This window comes from Miniopterus natalensis, chromosome 1 (assembly GCF_054644295.1).
Source record: "Miniopterus natalensis isolate mMinNat1 chromosome 1, mMinNat1.hap1, whole genome shotgun sequence".
In the NCBI taxonomy this organism is placed as follows: domain Eukaryota; kingdom Metazoa; phylum Chordata; class Mammalia; order Chiroptera; family Miniopteridae; genus Miniopterus; species Miniopterus natalensis.
In genome coordinates, this window is record NC_142081.1 from 124895704 (window position 1) to 124920505 (window position 24802).

The 24802-nt window shown below is 36.3% G+C and overlaps 1 protein-coding gene across 1 annotated transcript in view; it reads left to right on the plus strand.

Annotated features, from left to right (window-relative positions):
- MYO3A (myosin IIIA) overlaps positions 1 to 24802 on the plus strand; it is a 182481-nt gene that overhangs the window by 123957 nt on the left and 33722 nt on the right. The window contains exons 20-28 of the mRNA XM_016218655.2: positions 1569 to 1657; positions 3562 to 3691; positions 10458 to 10537; positions 11020 to 11097; positions 13405 to 13610; positions 16479 to 16590; positions 18827 to 18989; positions 20587 to 20710; positions 22824 to 23757. Of these exons, the coding sequence (XP_016074141.1) occupies positions 1569 to 1657; positions 3562 to 3691; positions 10458 to 10537; positions 11020 to 11097; positions 13405 to 13610; positions 16479 to 16590; positions 18827 to 18989; positions 20587 to 20710; positions 22824 to 23757 (1916 nt within the window). The remainder of the gene's footprint in view (positions 1 to 1568; positions 1658 to 3561; positions 3692 to 10457; positions 10538 to 11019; positions 11098 to 13404; positions 13611 to 16478; positions 16591 to 18826; positions 18990 to 20586; positions 20711 to 22823; positions 23758 to 24802) is intronic.

Below are 24802 nucleotides of genomic sequence, written 5' to 3' on the forward strand. Positions count from 1 at the left end.
ACACCAAAAGGTTGTGGTTCTACTCCCAGTCAGGGCACATACCTGAGCTGGGAGTTTGATCCCCGGTCGGGGCGTGTGTGGGGTGGGAGATCAGCCTATCAATGTTTCTCTCTCTCTCCCTTCTTCTCTCTAAATATTTTTAAAAATTTTAATAGATTTTAAATTATTTGGGAGAAAATAACTGTTGCAAAGCCTGCATATCAGACTTGAAAGAAGTTTTGGATCTAACACCTGGACCAGTGAATGTTTATAATTAGGTGAAATATTCTGTGAAAAATTAAAGAAGTTTAGACACTGGACTTCTTTTTACTTTATGGTAGAGCCCCAACCGGTTATAGGTTCTTATGTTAGAAATTACCTTAGAAATTATCCAGCCCAAAATTAGAAATTGGAGGGCAGCACAAAAAAATAGTTCTAGAATTTGAAGAGTTAGCTAATGGGAAGGAAATAAATTCATCTACTAGAGGCAACTAGCCGCAAATACCTTAGTGGTCTCTAAGTTACAGTACATTAGTAAGTATTTATAACAATCTTGGGTCATCAAAAAATATTTAACATTGATTTTTTTTCTGTTCGAGAAGGCAGAGATGTGTATACTCTATTTAGAAGATTATAATCTAAAATGGTTAAAATAAATGCCCTACTCCTTAAATTTTTAAAAAATTTAGATTTTTCAGCTATATGAAAAAAATAATTTTTTCATATGGAACACTGTACTCCCTGATAGTAGATATTCATCATGTATAGTCAATACTTGCAAAAAAAATTAGATTCAGATTTTCTCTCATTTACTTTTGGTGAAATATCAGTCTGTTTCTTACTATGAAGTCAGTGGTGTTACTCAAAGATTGGTTTATTTTCTCCTCTAATTGCACGATACTAATGGAAAAGAAAATAATCCCAAAATTGTAGGGAAATCATTTCATAGCAGTCCCTTGATTTTGATGTTAAAATGTTCCTTCTAGAACATGAAGTAAAAAGTTCTCTGAAGGTGGTAAAATTGTTTTAGAAAAGTAACTGCCTTTATGATCCTATTGTGTTTCCTATGCAATCAATAATAACATATAACTTGTCTAATAGAAAGGAAAGCCAAAAACCCAGTTTCTAGGTGCATGGCTTTTATTCAAACTGTGTTTCACAAACCCTTTGATCAATGGGTCTTTAGTACCAGTGGTCCTCAAAATGTGGTCCCCAGACAAGGAACGTTAACATCACCTGGGAATGTGCTAGAATTGTGACTTCTTGGATCCCATTCCAGATATACTGAGTCAGAAACTCTGGGAGTAGGATCCAGCAATCTGTGTTTTTAATAGGCCCTCCAGGAGGCTCTGATGCTTGCTAGGGTTTGAGAACTACTGCTCTAAATCATAATGGAATGGTAAAATTCATGTTCTTGAGTTTTGCCGTAGCATTTATAATTATATTCCAAATCTGCATATAATAGCTATGTAAAATTTTCTTTTTTTCTGCACATTGTCTATTTTATGGAGAAAGAGATGACTCTGTCAATGTGTATTTTTTGAGGATTCCTACATGCTTGATATTGGTGTTCAATTTTTTTTCTATAGAAAAATTTGAAGATAATCTGAAATCACAATACTTCTGGAGGCCCAAAAGAATGGAACTTAGTTTTGGCATTCACCATTTTGCAGGAAAGGTAAGAACTTGAAAGAATTATGACTGAGTTTCTCTTTAGTCTTCTGTCGAATAATAAGGGTAGATATGAAAATAATGGCCCAAAATATTTATAGATGGTTGTAAGGAGATTGCCATCTGTTTCAGCCCCTATCTGGCCCTAACTCTGCTCTCCAACTTCCTACAGTCTGTCTTGTCTTTTGCCAACCACTCCCACTCCAGGGCATCCACTTCTAGCATCTATCCTGAAAAGGTTAAAAAAAGGAAAAAAAAGAAAAATCCTTTAACAAACACAAGGTAATAGTTTTTCTAGAGGAACTTTTATTAAGAAAGTAAGGGAAAACAAGAAAGGAGAGAAAAGGGCAAGTCTTAAACAGTCCATGTTTGGAATACTGACACCTGTCTTTGGGTGAGATTGGCTGGCAATGGGTACCTATTTTTTCCTTCCTTTAATGATAGCAGGAACCTTTATTATAAACTGCCTTTTTCAGACATTAGGTGCTTCTCTTTCCACCACAGCCTTTGTCTCTCCCCCCTCCCAGCAGGAGAGGGTGCCAGGCTGGAGGTATGGTCAGATAACTGAGCTAACCTAGATAGATGGAACTGGCTAATGGACTGGTACATGTTAGAGGAAGAAACATTTATGCACGAACAGATACACACTCCCACACCAAAGCAAACCTCAGCACCCAGAGGACGTTTCCCTTCCCTTCTGCAGAGAATAACAGGTCATTCCCTTATGATGATGTTATAAATATTGGAGGACTAAGAAGGTATTAAAATCAAGAAAGAATGGAATGAATTAAAAATACATAAACAAAATAAAATAATTCAAACCCTGAGCACTCTAGTTTACTAGAACTATATTCCACAAGCTTCCATATTCCACAGACTTGTCACCGAAAAAATATCCACCTTAAGTATTATAGTTACAGCCTCTCACGATTTTTACCATCTGGTTTTTCAAATAAGCCTCCTTTAAAACATCCATTAAGAATTTTCTATGATCATTTTATCCAGGTTTGAATAACTGTATCAGTCTGCTTGGATTGCCATAACAAAAATACCACAGGCAAGGTGGCTTAAACAACAGAAATGTATCTTTTCACAGTTCTGGAGACAAGAAGTCCAAGATCTAGGTGCCAGCAGGGTGGGTTTCTGGTGAGGCCTCTCTCCCTGGCTTGCAGACACCTGCCTCTTTGCTGTGCCCTCGTCTTTCTTCCTCTGTGTGCAGGTGGGGGTAGAGAGAGATCTCTGGTGTATCTTCCTCATTTTAGTACATCAGTCCTATGGGATTAGGAGCCCACCCTTGTGACCTCATTTAACTTTAATTACCTGCTTAAAGATCCTCTCTCCAAATACAGTCACATTTGAGGTTAAGGATTCAACATAATCATTTTAGGGGAACACAATTCAGTCCATAACAACAACCATATGGGACCATCCTACCGAGATCTTTGTGTTACATTGATCTTTAGAAAGCCTTAAAATTATTTAGTAGTGCAAGAAACTTAAACACTCACAGTGGACTTAGACCATACTTCCTACTGAGACAAAAACCTATAATGACCAATTCACTGCAGTGAATCAATTATCATAGAAATGAGAATGCCTGGGTGGTCCCAGTGTGCTTCCTTTATGCCACCTCAACCCTCTGGAAATACACCAAATTTCCAACATAAAACAGGAGGGATCAAACTTCTTTTATCATGTCAACCCAAATAAAATCAATGAGACAGATTTTTTCTCTGACAAGATTTACTGTAAACATGGAGAGGTTTGCTTTTCCAAGTTGTAGGGGACTACCTTTATAAATCTTTGTATACCTTCACTTGGCACAGAATAAGCTATCAATAAATATCTATTGATGATGATGATGACAGTGACACTGATTGTGATGATGACAATAATATACTTTATTGACAGGTCCTCTATAATGCAAGTGGGTTCTTAGCTAAAAATAGAGACACTCTTCCAACTGATATTGTGCTGCTTTTGAGGTCATCAGAAAACAGTGTAATTCGACAACTAGTTAACCACCCTCTGACAAAAACAGGTAAGGCAATTTCCTTTAAAGGAAAAGTTTTTTCAAGCCTGATCAAATAGTTTCTGATTGTGATTTTCATGAGTATAATCCTCCATTTTTCATGTTGGTTTTTGGCTTACTAAATGTGCAGTTATTGGCCCAGCCGGGGGTGGCTCAGCGGTTGAGTGTTGACCTGGGATCCAGGCGATCGGGGTTCTATTCCCGGTGAGGGCACATGCCCGGGTTGCGGGCTGCAGCCGATCAATGACTCTCTCATCATTGATGTTTCTGTCCCTCTCTCTCCCTCTCCTTTCCTCTCTCTGAAATCAATAAAGATATATTTTATAAATAAATAAATAAATAAATAAGTAAATAAATAAATAGATAAATAAATAAATATGCCATTATTAATGTCCTTTGCCTAGATCATCTGAAGAAAGTAATAAAACATAAAGAAGGTAGGTTTTCATTAAAGAAAGTGAAGCACTCCCCAGAAAATATGGTGGTGTCCTAGCTACTCACTAGAAGAATATGCTTACCTCCAGAGAGTTCAGAATTGCCTGCTATGTCAGAGTGGACAGCATTTGGATGGATTTTTGAGGGGTCCTACAGGTTTAGTGAACTCTACCTTATTGATTAAAAACTCTCACAGTCTTGTTCCATTGAACCATATACATTCTTGCGTTTACTTTTAAGTAGAAAAAAATGTAATTTGGGGTGTTTTTTTATTAGAGTTAAAATTGTTCTCTGTATTTTTTTATAGTTTTATAGAGGTATAACTGACATAAACAGCACATATTTAGACAGTAAAATTTGATGAGTTTTTGACATACTTAAACTCCTATAAAAGCATCACCCCAGTCAATAATGATCACCCCCAAATGATGTTTCCTCATGACCCTTTGTAATCCTTCCCCCTACTCCTCCCTGCCCCTAACCAACTGTTCTATAGCATTTGCTGAAACAATGTTCTTTCCCCCATTTAATTTATTTTATATGCTTGTTTAAAATCAGTTGACTCTAGCCCGGCAGGGCGTGGCTCAGTGGTTGAGCATCAACCTAGAATCCAGGAGATCGGGGTTCGATTCCTGGTCAGGGCACATGCCCGGGTTGTGGGCTAGGCAGCCGATCAATGACTCTCTCATCATTGATGTTTCTATCTCTCTCTCTCCCCCTCCTTTCCTCTCTCTGAAATCAATAAAGATATGTTTTAAAAAATAAATAAAATAAAATAAAATAAAATAAAATAAAATAAAATAAAATAAAATAAAATAAAATAAAATAAAAAGTTGACTCTATATATGTATAGGTCTATTTCTAGGCTCTCTACTGTGTGTTACTGATATTTGTCTATCTGCCAGTAGCACAGTTCTTGATTATAGTAACTTTATAAAAAATCTTGAAGTCTGAAGTATGTTACTCAACTTAGTTCTTTTTCAGAGTTGTTTATGCGATTATAAAACCTTTGTTTTTCCACATAACTTTTCGAATGAGTTTGTCAACTTCTACCAAAAATCCCAGTGAGACTTTGGGATAGACTGAAGCTATTAGATTAATTTTAGAAGAAATGATATCTTCATAATATTGAGTCTTACAATCAGGAAGCACAGTATAGCTTTCCATTTATTTAAGTCTTCCTTAATTTCTCTCAGCAATGTTATGTAGTTTTTAGAGTATACAAGTCTTGCACATCTTTTGTCCAATTATCTGCTAGTATATCACATTTTAAGCTATTATAAATGATAATTTTTAGTTCAAGTTCTGTATGTTGCTAGTATATAGAAATCTAATTAATTTTTTGTGTATTAATCTTTTGCCCTTCAATGTTGCTTACTTTATTTTTTAGAGTAGGCTTATTTGGGTAATTTCGATAAGATGTTCTACTAGATGGTCATGTCATTTATGAATAAAGAGTTTTCCCTTTCTGTTCCATTCTCTTTAGTTTTTATTTCTTCATCTTGGCGGTTGCACTGGCTAGAATCACCAATGCTGACTAAAAGTGGCAAGAAAAGAACATTCTTGCCTTATTCTTGATCTTGAGTCAAAAGCATTCATTTTTTTCCCCATTAAGTATGACGTTAGCTGTAGGTTTTTTTATAGATGTTCTTTATCAGGAAGAAGTTACTTTCTAGTCCTAGTTTGCTGAGTTTTTATCAGACATGCATGTTTGAATTTTGCCAAATTCTTTTTCTGCATCTGAGCTATTTTCCTTGTTTTTTGTTTAATCTGTAAATATGGTGAGTTACATCGATTATTTTGTGAGTGTTATATCAACTTCTTATTGCTAGGGAAAAAACATGGTCATGATGCATTGGATATTGAATGTATTGCCTGATTCAGTTTGCTAACATTTTGTTAAGAATTTTTGTACCTGTGTTCATGGATATTGGACTGTAATTTTCTTCTAATTATTTTTTCTGATTTTGGAATCAGGGTAATACTGGCCTCATAGAATGAAGTGAGATGTATTGCCTCCTCTTCAATTTTCAGGAAAAGTAAAATGAGTATTATTTCTTTCTAAAATGCTTTGTAGAATTCACCTGTGAAACTTTCTGAGCCTAAACAGTTTTTTGTGAGAAGGCTTTTAACGACAAATGCAATTTCTTTAATAAATAAAAGGCTATTTAAGTTATTTCAGTTTTTAATAAGTTTTAGTAGGTTGTGTCTTTTAGGAAATCTATTTCATCTGTGTAATAAAATTTATTGACATAAAGTTGATTATATATATATCCTTTTAATATTTGTAGATCTTGAAGTTATATCAGCTCTCATTTCTGATATTGATAATTTGTGTCCTCACTAATTTTATTCTCGATAGATTTTCCAGAAACATCAGTTTTATTAATATTCTCAAAGAACTGGCTAATGGTTTCATTGATATTCTCTGTTGTTTTTGCTTTCTATTTTGTAGATTTTTATTTGTTTTTATCTTTATTGCCTCCTTCTATTTACTTTGGGTATTTTGTCTTTTTTCTAAGTTAGAAGGTGAAAGCTTAGATCAGTGATTTAAGAAAATGTTTATTCTTTTCTAATATAGGCACTTATATGGGTTATTTACAAGTCTTATATTTAATTTCTAAATATGTTGGGATTTTCCAGATATCTTTTGTATGGACTTCTAATTTAATTCTGTAGTTCTCATAAAGCATACTTTGTATGATTTAATCCATTTAATTTTATTGAAACATTTTTTATGGCCCAGAATATGCTCTATTTTGTTTCATGTTTCATTTGAACTTGAAAATAATGTATATTCTGCTGATGTTAGAAGTAGTGTTCTGTAAATGTCAATTAAGTCAACTTGTTTGATAATATTGCTCAAATATTCTGTATTTTTACTGGCTTTCTCTTGCTTCTATCAACTATTGAGAGAGGGGTTTTGAAATACTTGGCTATAATTGTCAATTTATCAATTTTTTCTTTCATTTTAATTATTTATTTATATGTATTTTTAATCCTCACCTGAGGATATGTTTTTATTGATTTTAGACAGAGAAGAAGGGGGAGAGAGAGAGAGAGAGAGAGAAACAGTGCTATAAGAAAGAAACATCGATCGGTTGCCTTCTATATGTACTACTGCTAGGGATGGAACCTGAAACCTGGGTATGTGCCCTGACCACGAATTGAACACATGACCTTTTGGTGTACAGGATGATGCTCCAACCAACTGAGCCACACCAGCCAGGGCTGCTTCATATATTTTTAAGGTCTATAACTGGGTGCATAAAAATTTAGAATTGTTTTATTTTCTTGATGAATAGACCTCTTTATTATTATTTAATGACTCTTCTTATCCTTACTAATAATCTTTTTTCTGAAGCCTACTTTGCCTAAAGGATATGTAGACTTCAACTTTCTTATGATTAGTGGTTGAATGGCATTTTTTATACTTTCAATTTCAACTTATTTTTGTGTTTATATTTAAAGTGAGTTTTTTGTAGACAGCGTATAGTTGGGTCTTGCTTTTTGAAATCCAATCTGAAAATCTCTGCCTTTTCATTGTGGTGATCAAACCATTTATATTTAATGTACCTAATGATATATTTGAATTGACTCTACCATCTTGTTATTTGTTTTCTATTGGTTGCATCTGTTCTAGTCCCCAGGCTTTACCTGAGTTCCCCTCTCTGCATTTCAGTGTAAAACCTCTTCAGACAGAGAATGCTGGGGGGAATCAGAGGGCTCACCTCATTTATTCCCCCTCTGTCAGTGTCCTGTACTGCTTTATTTACGATGTATAAAAACTGTTTCTCCTAGACAAATACTGTGTGATTTCACTTATATGAGGTAGTCAAACTCATAGAGACTGAAAGCAGAATAATGGTTGTCAGGGGTAAGGGGATGAGAGAATGGGAAATTAGTATTTAACAGGTATTGAGTTTCAGTTTTAGAACGTGAAAAGCGCTATGGAGATGGATGGCAGTAATGGTTGCACATTATGAATGTATTTAATACACTGAACTATACACTTTAAAATGGTTAAGATGCTAAATGTTATGTTTTGTGTATTTTACCACAAATTAAAAAATGGAAAGGATTATTTTGTATTTTTTTTTAGTTGTTTCAGTTAATCCAGTCTGTGTTAACTTTATCTTGCCCAGAAGCAAAAGTATTCAGTTTTTATTTTAACAATTGTTATTTCTTTCTGTGTCTACCTACAGCACCTGTGCATCTAACTTCATGTTTTTCATCCTTATAAAACATGCGACCAAGTTCTCAATATTACATTATGCCTCCTGACTATCAGTAGAACAGTTCTCCAGTTGAAGAGAACTTCGTAGTGGAAAAATGTTTCAGGAGCTCAGAACCTCAAAACTATCAAAAGCATATGGGCTTTATATTCACTTAGATGTGTAAACATGCAATAATAACAACAACAACAATAATAGATACATTTGTTTTAAAATTGCACTGTGCTAGCCACTGTGCCGAGTACTTTCATTTACTCCTAATAACAACACTCTGAGGAGGAACTACTTTTACAGACCAGACATTGAGTCTTGGAAGTGCTAAGCAGCTTTTCCAATGTTACCCCACAGAAGTAGGCTTGAAAATGCAGATTCTTCAATCCTATGTTTATGCTATATCCAAGATTCTAAATTTACTATGGCCCTTTGCGTGTATGACTTCAAATATGAAAGAGTTCAGTCATCATTAGGTAAAATTACAACACAATGCCTTGCAGCTCACATTTCTTGTTTGGTTTATCATAGGTTTGTTCATTAGGTCAGCTATAAAAGCAAACTGGATATATTTTCTAAATTTAAGATTTATGCTAATTTTAGCTCATTGATATGCATAGATGTACTTTTTAAAAGTTTTCATTTTTTTTAAATGATTTGATGACTAGTATATAAATTTTGTTAAAGTGAAATGATTAATCCTTTATTAAATTTCCTCTAGTTTTTTAGTTTTCAGATAAACTTAAAATTTTAGTTTTTATTTGGGTAACACTAATAGTATCTATAAATTAATGGGTTTATCCTAATTAATGGCTACCAACACTTTGTATATTCATCATGCTTCTAAGAGATCTCCAAGTCTGTGGTAATTTTTTTTCTAAAACAACCTGGTAATGCTAATAGTAATGATACGAATTGAAATTCTTGACGTGCTTGTCTGGAGATTATCTGTTGCTGTCTCTGTCCACCCTACTGTGTTCAGTAAGTTTCCCATTTGAAGAGCGACAGTGCTGTGTGCAGTGTTAGCCCAGCACAAAAGCCATTGCACAGACCCCTCTCAGTACTTTTCCTGGAATAAAAACGGAATTCACATTTCATCAAAATTCTGTGAACAGAGCAGATGCACTGCCAGCCACACCCCAGGCAGAGTTCCCTGCACCATCATCTCAGAGCCACCTTCTCCACCACAATGAATGTGAAGGATTTGCCAAAAACATGTAGCTTCTGTTTCACCTAAGAGAATGAGAGCGACAAGAAATGATCTTTCTGAAGTGATACTCAATTCTGGAGATATTTTGAACATTTCTATTACGATGATAAACTGTTGGATTGCGGGTGGTTAGTTTATTGTGCATGGTGGGGGATGGGAGAGGAGTGAACTAACACTTTCAGATGCCTACCATGTGACAGACATACTATCACATTTCATCAAAATTCTGTTGGTAGGCATCATTATGCCCATTTTATGGATCCAAACTACAACTCAGAGACTTAAGTGAGTAACCCACAGGTAACACAATTTAAGTACCACAGCTGGTATTCAAACCCAGGTCTTCCTGGCTTCCAAGGTCATTATTTTTTCACTATACCATTATTTTTTCATGACCTTGGGTTGTGAACATTCATATAGCCCTCATACCAGGCACAGATTCCTGAATGTTAGGTTGAAATTGTTCAGTGTTGTCAGCCAGACTTGATTCACTTATAACCTCTTCATATGAATTAATGATCCACATGATTTTTAAGGCCCTTTATAAAGCTTATCTTTGTGTTAAAGAAAATCGCAGATGCCATTTAACACACAAAAAAAGAAACAAATCACTCTTTTATCGTAATCACCCCATATCTTGTAGCAGTTAAAAGGAAATCCAACTCTTACCTCTGTCTTTCTATTCTCCAAACTGTTTTTTTTTAATTTCTGAATTAAAATTTTGATATAAAGGTTCACATAATATTATTTTATCTCTAAGTTTCTCAATAAATAGTTAACTGAGCATGTAATTCTGAATATTGTGGGATCAACAATACTTATTTTAATATTCAAGTAAATGGGGAAGATCTTCTAACCATTAAGGATTCTAAAAGGTATATTAATTTCATCTAAATTCCCATAGGTAACCTGCCACATTCTAAAACTAAAAATATAATAAACTATCAAATGAGAACTTCAGAAAAATCAATCAACCTGACAAAGGTAAGAAAATGCATTTTTCATGGCAGTGAATCGAAGAATCTAACCTTTACAATGGCAATATTTGTGTGCTCCTAAAAGTAAAGTCTTTTTCTTCATTTTTTCCCTTTGATCTTGTTTTCTGCTTAAACAGATATTTATGTTATGTTCATATTACCACTATACACTAAAATAATCATGCATTTCTGATATATCTTTAACTCTTCATTTATAGCTTGTTTTAATGTTACACTAAGGCCAACTAAAAATGTATTAGCTAAGGTCAGAGATATTCACATTCTGTGCATGACCAACTCAAATCCCAATGACACTTTGAACAATTACCTTAATCAGTTACCTTAAAGTAAAAATATCAATGACATTACGTTTTTTTAGGTATTTGAATGCATAGACTATGATAACCTGAAGGAAAATTCCACGTGCTCCCTGAAGACCATAAAGCACAATCAGTACTGACGCATCACTGTCTCCCTTGGTCTTCTTAGGGTGAAACCGGACAAACCACACGTCATGCCAGAGAGACGACCAACATGAAAACACAAACAGTGGCATCATATTTTAGAGTAAGATATTAAACTACGATACGTTGTGCTTAGGGATGTTATTTATTCTAAATGAGAGTGACAGATCAAAAGCTAGTAACACAGAGTGCTATTAGCAAAAAAATGAATTTTTACTGTACTTTAATTGCTATTTGTTAGATACAGGCTATATTAAACTATAAAAACTCTGTAAAAGTATTGTATACTAGGTCCATCTTAATGGAGGTCCATACCTGGGTTAAAATTTGTCCATAGAAGCAAGTGCATTTCCACCAGTATAAAATTTAAAGGCGGTTTTAATTTAATGCTGTGATAACTATCAGTGCTCCTTCCCCCTCTGAATAAGTTTAGGATGGTTAGATGAGACAAGGTTGAGTATCCACTCCCATTCCATATCTTGCAACACACAAATAAGCTGAAAACCTCAAAAGAAAAATAGAACTGGTGAAGGAATGGAGCAAGGAGAAGGGACATGAGGGAAGCAGAGTAACGTGGCACGGAAGTGAGTCACTGTGTCCTTAGCACAGGCTCAAGGTGACCTTTCCTGTTTGGACAATAAGGGAGAAAGGGGAATTAAGAAGCTCTGGAGAGCTCTAGATATCCCTGCTCTCATTATGGGTTCCAGTTCTTGTTTATCTCCTCTGATAAAATTACATTAGCCAGCCAGTGAACATGAAGAAAATACCACCTAAAACTTGGAAATTCTTAATAGTATAATTTAATGAGGGGAAAGGAGTTGGGTTAAATTTACTCTAAGTGCTCAGTAAATAAACCCAGTTCCCTAACAGAATAATGAAATACTTTAAAAAAAAATACCTGGGTAGTTCTATTAAATATTTTTCAAGTCCTAAGCTCAAAGCAGACCTCGTGTGCTTCATCATCTCTGAGTAGCACCTAGTACATTTAAATGCTAGTATCTCATGTTTGCTGCTGATACATTCAGCAGGACTGCAGCACATCTGAGTCACCGACAGTATTTACAGCCAGATTTTTATTTTTTTTAAGTGAACTATCCAAACTATTATCATACGACCATTGTTAACATCAAACACTGTGTGCATGCCTAAACCATGAGGTCATAAAATCATTTTACTCTTCAGGCTGAAATGAAAACTGATAGAAGATCATTTCATGTAGTGTGTAATGTGTTTTTGAAGTTATTTTTCATCTGCAGAGAAGAATGAACATAGTGTCACACTCTGCCCCGGTCCCTAAGGAAAACTGATTCCTAAATGGCAGTAAGCTCTTGCTCAGCTGGCCAACAGACACAAGTATCACCTTTGTATCTCCGCTGCCTGGCAGATGTTTGCATGGCTAAAGGAAGATGACTCACTGATAAATGTAATGAAAAGGGCTCCAAAATAACAGACCCAGCCGTTTGAAGATCACATCTGAGCCTCAGTGCCCAAGAGGAAGCCGTGCAAATCCAGTGCTGTGTCAGCTCCCCAGTTCCAGCACTTGGTGTGCTCTGGCTCTGCAACTGCAGGTTCTCAGACTTCCAGCAGGAAAAGAGATCCAGCTGTCAGCAGCTATGGATGTCAACACATTCTTTACCTGGCCAACAAATTGTAATCCTGGTCTCTAAACATACTAGTTTTCTGGGATTCCACTTTTAATTGAACCATGGTTATCCTAATATGTCATATATTTAGTTAATTGGCTTCTAGTTGATTATACTTAGCAAACTGGCTGCTGTCTTAATAAGTTATTGCTGCATAACAGAGTTTCCCCATCTGTGTGATTTTAAAAATTCTAAAATAAATAAGAAAATTATCAAACTGGAGCAGGTTAGAGTAGTTAAATGAATTTGCTTATTTTTGTAACTATGTCCTATATATTAAACTACATTAACTAATCAGTCTGTTTTAAATGCAGAGATGATTCTGACAGGGATTAAAGTGTTTAATTTTATTCTTTCTGTAAAGAAAGGGCTAGATAAGGAAATTAGTAGTATAAGCAGGAAAGTAGATTGTGTTCCTAAATATCGTAATCTGGCAAGTTTCCCTGAGAGGACATAATTACTTACAAGCTATATCAAAAATAATTTTATATATTAATTAAAGTTGTCTTTAGAATTTATAGGCAACCTTTTAATAGCTAACTTCCTAGTTATTGCCTCTACATTTTTCATTTTTATGAGTAAATCTGTCTTTTTAAAACTGATATATATAAAATTGTGATTAATACAAATTTCCCTCCATTTACTGTGAATTAGTACAAGCATGTGTAATATTCAGTTTTTGGTATTTTTCTTATAATAATAAGACCTACAAGCTCATAAGCTTTTGCACGCTACAGTAGGAAATTTATTTTTATTGCATATTATAGTATTCCCTGATGGATTTGTTATCTAAAATGGTGGTGGGCCAACCTCATTTTGTTCGTTGCATCAAACCAAATAATGAACGTCAGGCAAGAAAATACGACAAAGAGAAAGTTCTGCTACAGCTTCGCTACACAGGAATTCTGGAAACAGCAAGAATTCGAAGGCTAGGATACTCACATCGGATACTTTTTGCTAACTTTATAAAGCGGTATGTGGATTTCTTTTTCAGTTTCCATGTGCAGTTTATATCAAAAAATATAGTTTATATCAAAAAATATAGTTTATATCTGAAGAATTATAGGAAACAATAAGAAACAATACTTAAGTGTTCTAGGAAGGAAGCATTTTGTTCATGCTAAAGATTATTTTTTGAAAAGAAGGTAACTGTGAACTGGAGCTGGAAGTTCCTCTGTGACAGCACAGGGTACCTGTCACAGGCAGCGTGATTGAGAGGCCGGAGCTTCTGTCCGATTATCGTCCTAGTTCTGCCACTCGCTGTGTGACAATGGCCTACACCAGTGATTCTCAGTGAGGGAAGATTTTGCCCTCAAACGACATTTGTTAATGTCTGAAGATGTTTTGGGTTGTCACAGCTGGTGGGATGGGAAGCATGGCTGCTGGCATCCAGTGGGTAGAGACCGGGGATCTTTCTAAACACCTGAAAGTGCACAGGACAACACCCAGCAACAAATAATTACCAGGCCTACAATGTCAGCAGTGGCCTATATGGAACCTCATTTTCCTCATCTACTAAATCTGCCATGACTGCCTGATAGGATTGTTATAAGAATCAAACGAGATAGTATCTCTGAAGGTGATTTAAGATACATAAAGGGTGTAAGGAGTCCTTTCTGATACTGGAGATTAATGTAAAAGGAACTAAACTACAGATTAAATAGATTTTGTTAATATATTACTGGTGATATAGAGATTCAGTATCTTATATGTTTAATATTTTAAAAGCTCATTTTTTTAAATCCTCACCCGAGGATATGCTTGCATTGAATTTTTGAGAGAGAGACAGAAAGAGAAACATCGAAGTGATCAGTCGGGGATTGAACCTACAACCTACGTGTGTGCCTTGACCGGAAATCGAACTTGCAACCTTTTGGCGTACGGGACAATGCTCCAACCAACTGAGCCAACCGTCCAGGGCTAAATGCTCATGTTTTTGATATGTATCAATTTTATGATTTGTATTAGCCAATTAAACTTGGAGTTTCAGTTTTCAAAGTGAAGTCTATTATAATTTTTAGGTAAAACCTAGCATTTGAGGAATTCTCCATATGTAACATTCTCTGGCTTTTTCCAAGTTTATCAATTAGTATTAAGAACAAAACAAAGTTTTGTGATTGCACGAGGAACTGTGATTTCTAACACCCCTCCCCCCAAAAAAACCCGCAATAGCAGAACAAAACATGGTCTTGTGTCAAGCATTCTTTTACTTAGGGTAACCAATACCCTTACTAAGTGAAATGAGAATTTTAATTCTTTTTACAAACTTTCATATTTTCAGTAATTCATGGTAGTTCCTGTTTTTTTCTTAGAGGCCTAGGAAAGAAAAGAGAGGTATTCAACTGGAGCACCTTGAAATAAAGAAAACCCTACCACTTTGTTATGTTGGAGCACAAAATTACTAAAATATGGTGACTTTCATACTGGCAAATTCTTTATAGCAGTTTAAGACAGACTTTAAAACTTCAAGTTTTAGAGTTCAGAAGCACAGCCAGCATGTAATCACTGACTTCACTTCTCACAGAGCAGACCCAATTTTACATCCAAAACTAAGAAATAAAAAATATTGTAATTTCTTATTGGCCATTAAGTAAAGTCTCCATTCTGTACATGAAAGGTTCTGTACATGAAAGCAGGCAACCCAAAAGTACTTGATGAAAAGGACTTTCAAATTTTAAGTAAAAATTTGACCTTACCATATTTTTCAATTTTAGGAGAAGAGTAGATCTTGAACTTGCTTAAATATTAATATAAATAACATTAATATAATATTAATGTAAGCATCCTTATATTTTAGTGACTTTTTAAGGTATAAGTCACCGTGCTAATCACTGTGGGAAACACTGAATTTTGAAACTTTAAAGTGCAGGCTTGATCTTCAAGAATTAACAATCCAGTTAAAATGATCAGAGCCGTAGCCCTGGCTGGTGTGGCTCAGTTGGTTGGCCGTTGTCCCATGCACCAAAAAGTTCCTGGTTTGACTCCTGGTCAGAACACATGCCTGGATTTGAGGCTCAATCAGCAATAGAAGGTGTGCATACAGTAGAGGGAAGCTTGCATAGAATTAAACCCCTTCGTCAATTTTAAGATCAGCTTCCAATATTTTGGTGAAGGTGGAAAAAAATGAATGAAATCGTTCCCTCTGCTTCCTGCCACTGCGGTCCTTCTGCTTATAATGCCCAGAGAAAGGTTACTTTTTTTTAAAATGCCCAGATAATTTTTGTTAATTTTCATTTAATTTATTGGGGTGACATTGGTTAATAAAATTACATAGGTTTCAAGTGTACAATCCTATAACACATCATCTGTATATTGTATTGTGTGTTCACCACCCCAAGTCAAGCCTCCTCTGTCACCATTTATCCCCCCTTCACGCTCTTCTCTCTGCCCCCCCCCCAATCCTTCCCTCTAGTAACCACCATAGTGCTGTCTGTGTCTGTGAGTTTGGGTTTGTTTTTTTAATCCTTTCACTGTTTTCACCCAGTCTCCCCACCCTGCTTCCCTCTAACAGCTGTCAGCCTGTTTTCTGTTTCTATGAGTCTTTTTATTTTGTTTGTTTATTTTGTTCCAGTGGAGTTTTTGTTGAGGATTTCAGTGTTAAGTGTTGAAAGCAGTCACTAAACTGAGAAAACAATGCTCAAATTCATACAAATAGCCTGGACCAGATTTGTGTCGGTCTGGAATTCAGTCCACTCCAGAGCTGTTCTGGGGAGGCCTAAAGGACCCCCTGCGTTGAATCCGGGAATCCTCCTCCCTCCCCTGCGCAGAGCAGGGAGCGTCCCCGGGCTCTGAGACGCGGGAGCTTTGCGAAGTGCTAACCAGCCTTCCCTCCCGCTTCCAGGTACCATGTCCTCTGCTACAAGTGGAGTGAGGAGCCCGCAGTCAGCCCCGACACCTGTGCCGCCATTCTGGAAAAAGCTGGTCTTGATAACTGGGCTCTTGGAAAAACAAAAGTAAGGTTTCTGTGTCATTTTCAAGACAAAAGTTAATCATTATCTTGGATTTACCGAGAACTATAACATTTTACGTTGATTGAAAATGTTAAGCTTTTTATGTAACAGAACCTTAGCTTTAACGTAGGGGAAGTAAACTGATATATTCATAAAGGTTTTCTTCAGCAAAATTAAACACGTTGCTCTCATAAAGTTTTCTTTTAAGAAATTCAAGAAAAATTTATCTTGAAGGCTTATCCAAATGAAGATGGAATTATAGTGAGTATACTTCACTTCAAATAGTGTTGAAAACAGACTGATACATTTTCATTGTTATCACCACCAAATATAATCAAAAAGCTATAGAGAATCAAAATGATCTAAATAGGATTTTGTTTTCTTTTGTTTTCCTAATTCTCAAATCTTCTATGACAAACTTGACATTTATCCAGAGTGAAATATTCACCAATATTACTAGACTTTCTGTACATGTTTGGATATTGGTATGCTCGTGTATTAGATTTGAGAGCCTGTGAGGTCTTAGCTTGTTTAACCCCTTAGAGAATGAAGTAATAAAATCATAACCAGTTTTGGATATGGAAGTAAGCCGCGTGGCCGCGTGGAGAAAGGATGCGTTGGGCTTCACATACACCCTCAGAGCACTTCAGGATGGGCATAAGGAGATGAGCAGGGTACCGGCTAGGGGCACACTACACGTATCACGGGGGAAGGATGCAGAACGGAGCCAAGCTAAAGAAAAGAAGAAATCATGGATTGACCTCTCAAGAGCAACCACCGTGAGCCACGCCACAGACAGACTGACACAAACTTCCACGATTGCAAAGAAATTTGTATCAGTTGTGCCTTGCGGGTGGGAGGTGTGGGAGAGAATTTTTGTAATGCTCAGAAGAGAAGTTGGTCCTGTAACAGTTTAAGGAACTTGCTTCAGTGTTTATCTTCAACTGAGTCCTGCCTGTTCAGTAATCTACGTCTACTGTAGTATTTAGTAAAGGCAAATTCTGAGCAATAAAAAAATGTGTTTTTTATTCATATCTTTTTCTTTTAGATGCTCTCAAAGATGAGTTTTTTCAGGCTGAAATCTTATGATTCCTGGTCCGAAACACATGCCTAACTCCAAATGGAGTTTTAACTTGTAAAAAGGCCCTTTGCAGTTTCAGTTCTGCATGATATTTGAGTAGCATTTTAAAGCTATTTGTATTTTTCCACGTCACCTTTTCCAATTCATTAAGATGGATGAAAGTATTCAATATAAAAACACTTCTAATGCTGCTCAAAAAAATGATGACCTTTTTAAACAGATTGAATTTTAAATGAATTGTCAACAGTAGAACGGACTAAATATATTAACATCTAGAGTCCTGTAGAAATTAAAACTCACTTCAATCAAAACGTGTAATGCTAACTGTTTGCCTGTGGGGCCAAGCTTTGAAGTAATGGAATGCTGAGAGAATTTTGGAGTCGGGGTTACCAGGTGTCATGACTCCGCTGTTCAATTTGAATTTAAGTGACTTTTTTAGTGGATTTGGTAAACTCCCTTTGAGGTGAATTTCATTAGAAAATGTAGCCATTAAAAGAAGAGGGGGAAAACCTTATTTCCTGGGGAGAGTTGAAAACTTTCAGGTGAGAACATCTCCAGGCCTTCAGGCTCGTCTGTCGCTGGAATTCATTTTGATTTTAAAATGGACAGAAGTCAGCCCTCCTTTCTCCATGGTGGTCACTGGGTCTAGTGAGAAAGTTGTTGATTCTGCCCTCCACTGACAACATTAGAGCCCCTAAAGGACAGCGCACCTACTTACCCACCTTTGTATCCCCAGCAGATAAGTACAAATAATAGGTCTCAATAAACAGCTAATAAGTGAACTGCTATAACTGTAATTGTTTTCTGTCTTACAAATATATTTGTAAGAGTTTTACATTTGGGAAATACAATCTTTTTCTAAAAGGTAAAAGCATAAAAATTATCTTTGCTCAGAGTATATGATGCTAAAACCCTTTATACAAGAGCTCAACATCCTCCACTCTTACTGGCCCACCCAACAAGACCTAGTTACCCATTGCAAATAAACAGTATGATTTATTGTTAGAGCAACATCCAGGCCAAAGAAGTGTAAGATAGTGCTCTCTAAAATCTAAAAACATTTCAAATATAATCCATTCTTCAAAGCATGCATAGCACAAGACTGCTTCACATCTGTGTGCCTTAGTTTTATTTGTATTTTATTTTAATTCTTTTAAGGTGTTTCTTAAATATTATCATGTGGAACAGTTAAATTTAATGCGAAAGGAAGCCATTGACAAGCTTATTTTGATTCAAGCCTGTGTCAGAGGATTCTTGGGTTCAAGAAGGTACCAAAAGATACAAGAAAAAAGGAAAAAGAGCGCTATAATAATACAGTCAGGTAATCACTCAGACTGTCTCACAGTGTAACAAAATATAATGTTATGTTTAGATATGGAAATCAAACAAAATCTTATATACAAACTTCCTATTCTTATGTAGCTTCCATGTTTAATTCCAGACTCTCTTACCTTGACACTTTCTCTACACTGAATCTAAATCAGATTGTTTTAGTGATTGACACTTTTAATACTTGAATAAATGTTTTGCTTTAAATAAAATAATTATTACATTTTCTGTCAAGTATTAAACACAATTGACCTATCCTACAAGACAGGGCAAGTGATTGAATTAATTATAGGTCTCAAGTATCATATTATTATAACCAATTGGACAATAAGATTTGTCCTACTTTATTCCAAAGGTTATACTTGCCATAATTTTTGACAATTTCATTAAATTTCATTTTAAATGGCATTCATTTCTTTCTATTAACTGTAGGAAAATAATATTTAGAACCATATTTCAAAAATTTTTATTAAAATGAATTCATAGACTTTGGATTTTGCTTTCCATTTTTCTGTAGGAAACTATACTTAGAACCTATTATGGCTTAGTAAAGTATCTTTCCAAAATTTTTGACTGAACATCCATAGTAAAAAACATATTTTACTCTGTAACCTGATACCCACACATACTACAAGCAGTACACTCTCACATTTTCTATTCTGGTTTATTTTATTTTATTTTTAGGTGCTAGATTGAGCCCACTAGATTGATTTTAGGATCCACTATTGATTTCTAACCTGTGCTCTGAAGGACACTGATGTGATGGGCAGAATAGCTAACTTACATTCAGGAGATGCATGCTCCAGGCCTAGTTCTGTCAATCCACAAAGGCTCAAAATCTCTTGGAATTTTAAGCCCTTTACTTCTCACCAGGACATCAAAATGCAAACCCTGTAGTTTAGGATCTAATTCCTTACCCACAATTCCAAAATTTATAAAATGATGACAAAAAGATTTTTCTTAATTCATTTGAAAGTGAAATATGACCTAATTTTTACAGTCCTTTATTCATCCCACTTAAAAAATATGGTGTTATTCTACAGAAGGATTAGCGTTGGATTATGGAATGCTGCCCTGGCATGGAGAGTGTTACAAAATATGTTATTTGTTCTGATTTGCCTTTCTTTAAAAAAGAAAAAAACACGTTTAAATCTGATTTCTGAAAAATATCTGGCTCCAGGGTTAATTGGCCAAAAGATCCAAAACATATATTTAGGTAATAGGGGCTTTCTCCCATGATTAAGTTAACATGGCATAAATCAAAGGAAAATAATTATTAGCAGATCTTAGGCAAAAGAGTACATTTTGTCTTTTTTTATTAGTTTCACTCATTTCTATAATTTCTGTTTCATCTTTGTACTCTCCTTAATACAGAAGGTACTTCAATCATTTTCTTGCTATAGCTTGTCATCTAGGAGAGTCTTACAAATGAGTCCCATATTTTTTTATGAACATGTTCTATTTGGAGTCTTTAATTTCATTTTCCTCTTTGACATGGATGGCCAAAAAAACACATTTGTTTCTACTCGTTTAAATAATGGTCTTTTATTTATTAGGACTAACACTACTCTGGGCCTTATATGTTTCAGCTGCAAGAGGACTTCTAGCCAGGAAACAAAGAAAAGAAATGGTTAACACCAAAAACACAGCCGTAACAACCATTCCGGCTCATGACCAGGAATTTGACTACAAGAAAAACTTTGAAAATAAAAGGTATATTACTGTCACTTGCATACCATTTTGACACTATAGAGTTTTCAGATCTGTAAAGTTACCAAACAAGGTTCACAGCCTTTCTTGTACCCAGCCAGGTTCCTAATACTGGTGCATTAAATGTCAGTGAACACTCGCGCCCACTTCCGAGTTTTATATCCTTCCGTGGAGCTCGCTGGCATTTCATGGCGATGATTACACTTTCTCAGTTTTTTTCTTCCTAGCTTCTGCCACACTTCTCTCTACGTTTCTGCCCCTAATTCTGAGTGTCCTTTGCTAATTCCTTCTCCTCTACTCATATTTAAATTCTCTGTCACATCTAAATATTGTCCCTGGGCTCTCTCATTCATTCCCATGACCGTAACAGCCAACAAGCCATTGGCTCCTAAATCATAATCTAATCTACAAAGCCTAGCACCTTTGCCCTTTGCCCTCTCGCACCTCCGTGCATGTATATCTGAGAGCGTATCTGCAGACCCACCTGAATTCGTTTATGCAGCCGGCTTTATGCTAGGCATTGGGACACATAGATAAACGAGACAAAAATCTTATCTCAGATTGTTCACAGTGTTGCGGAAAAGAAATATAACCAATAAATACATGATTCTAGTAACATGAGTTAACTTTCCTATTTTTTTTTTTTTCATTGATTTGAGAGAGAGAGAGAGAGAGAGAAGAAAGAAAGGGGAGAGAGAAAAAGAGAGGTTCCACTTGTTGATGCCTTCATTGGTTGATTCTTGTATGTGCCCTGACTGGGAATCAAACCCACAACCCTAGCATATCAGGATGATGCTCTAGGAAGAGGGAACCCTGCCTTGGTTGGTAAGGATTAGGGGAAGGGAAAAATACCTAGTTTTTGCCTAAGTGGTAAAACTTGAATTGATGGAAAGATGACTAAGTGGTTCTTCAGGGAGATAAAGATCATTCCAGCTCCAACCTCAGGCCTCTCATCATTTTTTCCCCAAAATCTATTGAGATTTAATTGACATATCACATTGTATAAGTTTAAGATGTACAACATGATGATTTGATACATATGTATATTGTGAAATGATTACAATAGGGTCAGTTAGCATTTCCATCATCTCAATAATTACAACTGTGTGTGTACTGAGAACATTTAAGAACTACTCTCTAGCAACTTTCAAGTATATAATGCAGTATTAATGGTCACCATGCTATATATTAGATCTTCAAAACATTCATTTTTTTAAATTTCAGCTTTATGAAGGTATAACTGACATATAAAATTGTAAGATATTTGAAGCGTACACTGTGATAATTTTATATATGCATACATTGTGGAAGGATCCTCTAGTTACATAACATGTTCATCATCTCACATCACGTTTTCGGGTTTTTTCTTTATTGGGTGAGAACACTTGAGTTCTACTCTCTTAGAAAAATTTAATTATACACTACAGCATTATCAGCTATAGTTATGTTTTATGTTAGATCCCTGGACCTTATTTATATTATAGCTGAAAGTCTGTATCCTTTTACCAACCTCTCCCACTCCTGGCAACCGCTCTTCTAGCCTCTGTTTCTATGAGTTTGACTTTTTTCTCTTTTTAGATTCACATATAAGTGATACCATGAAGTATTTGTCTTTCTCTGTTTGGTTTATTGCACTTAGCAAAATTCCCTCAAGTTTCATCCGTGTTGTCACAAATGGCGGGATTTCCTCCTTTCTTGTGGCTGAGTAATACTCCATTGTATACATATGCCATTCACCCATTGATGGGCACTTAGGTTATTTCCATATCTTGTCTATTGTGAATAATGCTTCAGCAAACATGGAGTGCAGATAATCTCTTCAACATAATGCTTTGATTTCCTTTGAATAAATACCTAGAAGTGGTATTACTGGATTAAGTGGTAACACTACTTTTAATTTTTTGAGTAACCTCCCTAGTGTTTTCCTTAGTGGCTGCACCAATTTACGTTCCCACCAGAGAACTATGTGATTAATGTGACTTGATAAGTTTTTATTTTGAGGGGTTTTTGTCCCTTTTGCTCTTCTTCCGACATTATGTAGCTTGTGGCTCTTGCCAAAAGAGCTAATAAGCTCTAGTTTATTACCATATATTTAGGTGCAATATGTTTTACACAGGGAAGCTTTTGTGAAGAAACAGACAGACCGTGCGGCCTCTAATGAAAGAGTGAGCGCAGGTCCAAATAACCAAGGGGGCACGTCTGCAGTGAAGACTTCCACTCTCAGGGCTGAAGGGGAAGCCGCTAGCGCCGCGGAAAGGAACAACAGAGGATATCACACTCAGAAAAAACTGAACAATGTGTATGGGGAAGAGGCTAAGCAAGAATTGTACCTGGTGGGGGACCCTTGGACAGAAGTAAGCCCCAAACAGAAGTCTACGCAAGACCTGGAAGGGAGCTGTAAAATAAGCCAAGAGGACCGGGAGGGCACCGTGATCCAGAGTTACTATCAGAGCTACGCAGAGGAAAGGAATTCTGAAGACTCGAAAGCAGTGTGCCTAGAAAGGAAGGCCCTGTCGGAAAGGCTGAGCTCCCCAGGACTGTGGTTAGCTGAGAATGAAACGAAGCAGCCGCCTTTTAAAAAACCTTTGCAACCTGGTCTGAGCCAAAGGTCGGTTTATCAAAATGCAGACAACAAGGGGAAAGAAAAGAAGACTTCTGTGGTGACCCAGAATGCTCCCATATGCAGCCCTCAGAGAAGCCGCCTGAGGCACGGGATGGCCCAAGGGAGTCAAGCTGAACCGTGCACACGCCAAGGGAGTCAAGCTGAGCCGTGCACACGGGCCCAGGACGAAGAAGCGAAGGCGGCGCTGTTCATCCAGAGCAGGTACCGGGGTTACAAGAGACGGCAACAGTTGAGGAAGGACAGGAGGGCTTCCTTGAAAAACCCAAAGATCGTTCCAACAACCACAGACGTAGCAAGAAATACTCACAACTTGTATTCCTGTTCCACCAAACACGAGGAATCCTTTAATAGCAAGATGAGGAATGGTAAAGACTCAAGAGCGATTTCGGAAAAAGAGGCGTGTGATTTGGCAGTGTTTTCAAAACAGGTACGTAAAGAAGCAGATTCATTTGCTAGTACACATCTCCGGGAACTACACAATAACTGAGTTAAATGCGTAGTTCATTAATAACTGACATATTGTTTCATCCATTTTTATGAGACTGCAAATCATTTTAATAAAATGTCTCAAGGGCTGTGATATTCACCTTTGCATGAGTTTTGAAACAATTTGCTACTATAAAATAGTATAAAATATGATAGAAATCTTGAGTAGTAAGACTAGTCATTGGTTTATACAACTTAAACATGCTGGCATTAGACAATGCAAGTTTCTGTGTCTGAGATCTTTCAGTATAGTCTTTAAAAAAAAAAGGATTTCTACATTTTTTAAAGTCTGTGCTTTTTTGCCCCAGATTTTGAGAAGACATAAGCAGGTATCGAAAATCGATGTGTAGCCGTACTGAGGCACACATGCAGCGAAGCTGAAAGTCTACATGTTACATCATGACAGGGAGGAACCGTAAAGAAAAACCACCAAGAGAAACTCCCTCTTGGAGAGTATGGCCTGCCATTAGTGGACGTGTCTCAGCTGTTTCTAGAAGGGAGCGGTGGGCCTCAGGGCTTCTCATGGGTGCACGCGGAGTTCTGAAAATCTCTATGGAGAGATCACAGGGACTGGCTCCCCTAAATGCCGCTTCCAGTTCCTGGCCTCTCTCTGTGTATGACCTTAAGAAATCACTGTATGTATTAGCACTTTTATTTTCTTTCGGAAAGTGAAGGATTTTAACTAGATGATTTCTAAAATGCACATTATAAATTGTTATGAACTACCAGGGTAGTCAATAGAGTATGAAATCATAGAAGTGTCATAATGGTTAGTTCACAGAAGGATCAGCGAACACTCCTGAGTCCCTGAACTCCACTGATTTGTCGAGAAAGTGCAGTACCTGCCCTTGGACATGTCCTGAGTGTTAGAGGTGTGGTCCAAAGATCGCCAACTTGTAGCTGGGAGTAGAGATATGCCATTGATTAATTTACCTGGCCCTTCCTGTTATATATATATTTTTTAAGCAATCCTCTTTTCCCTTGGT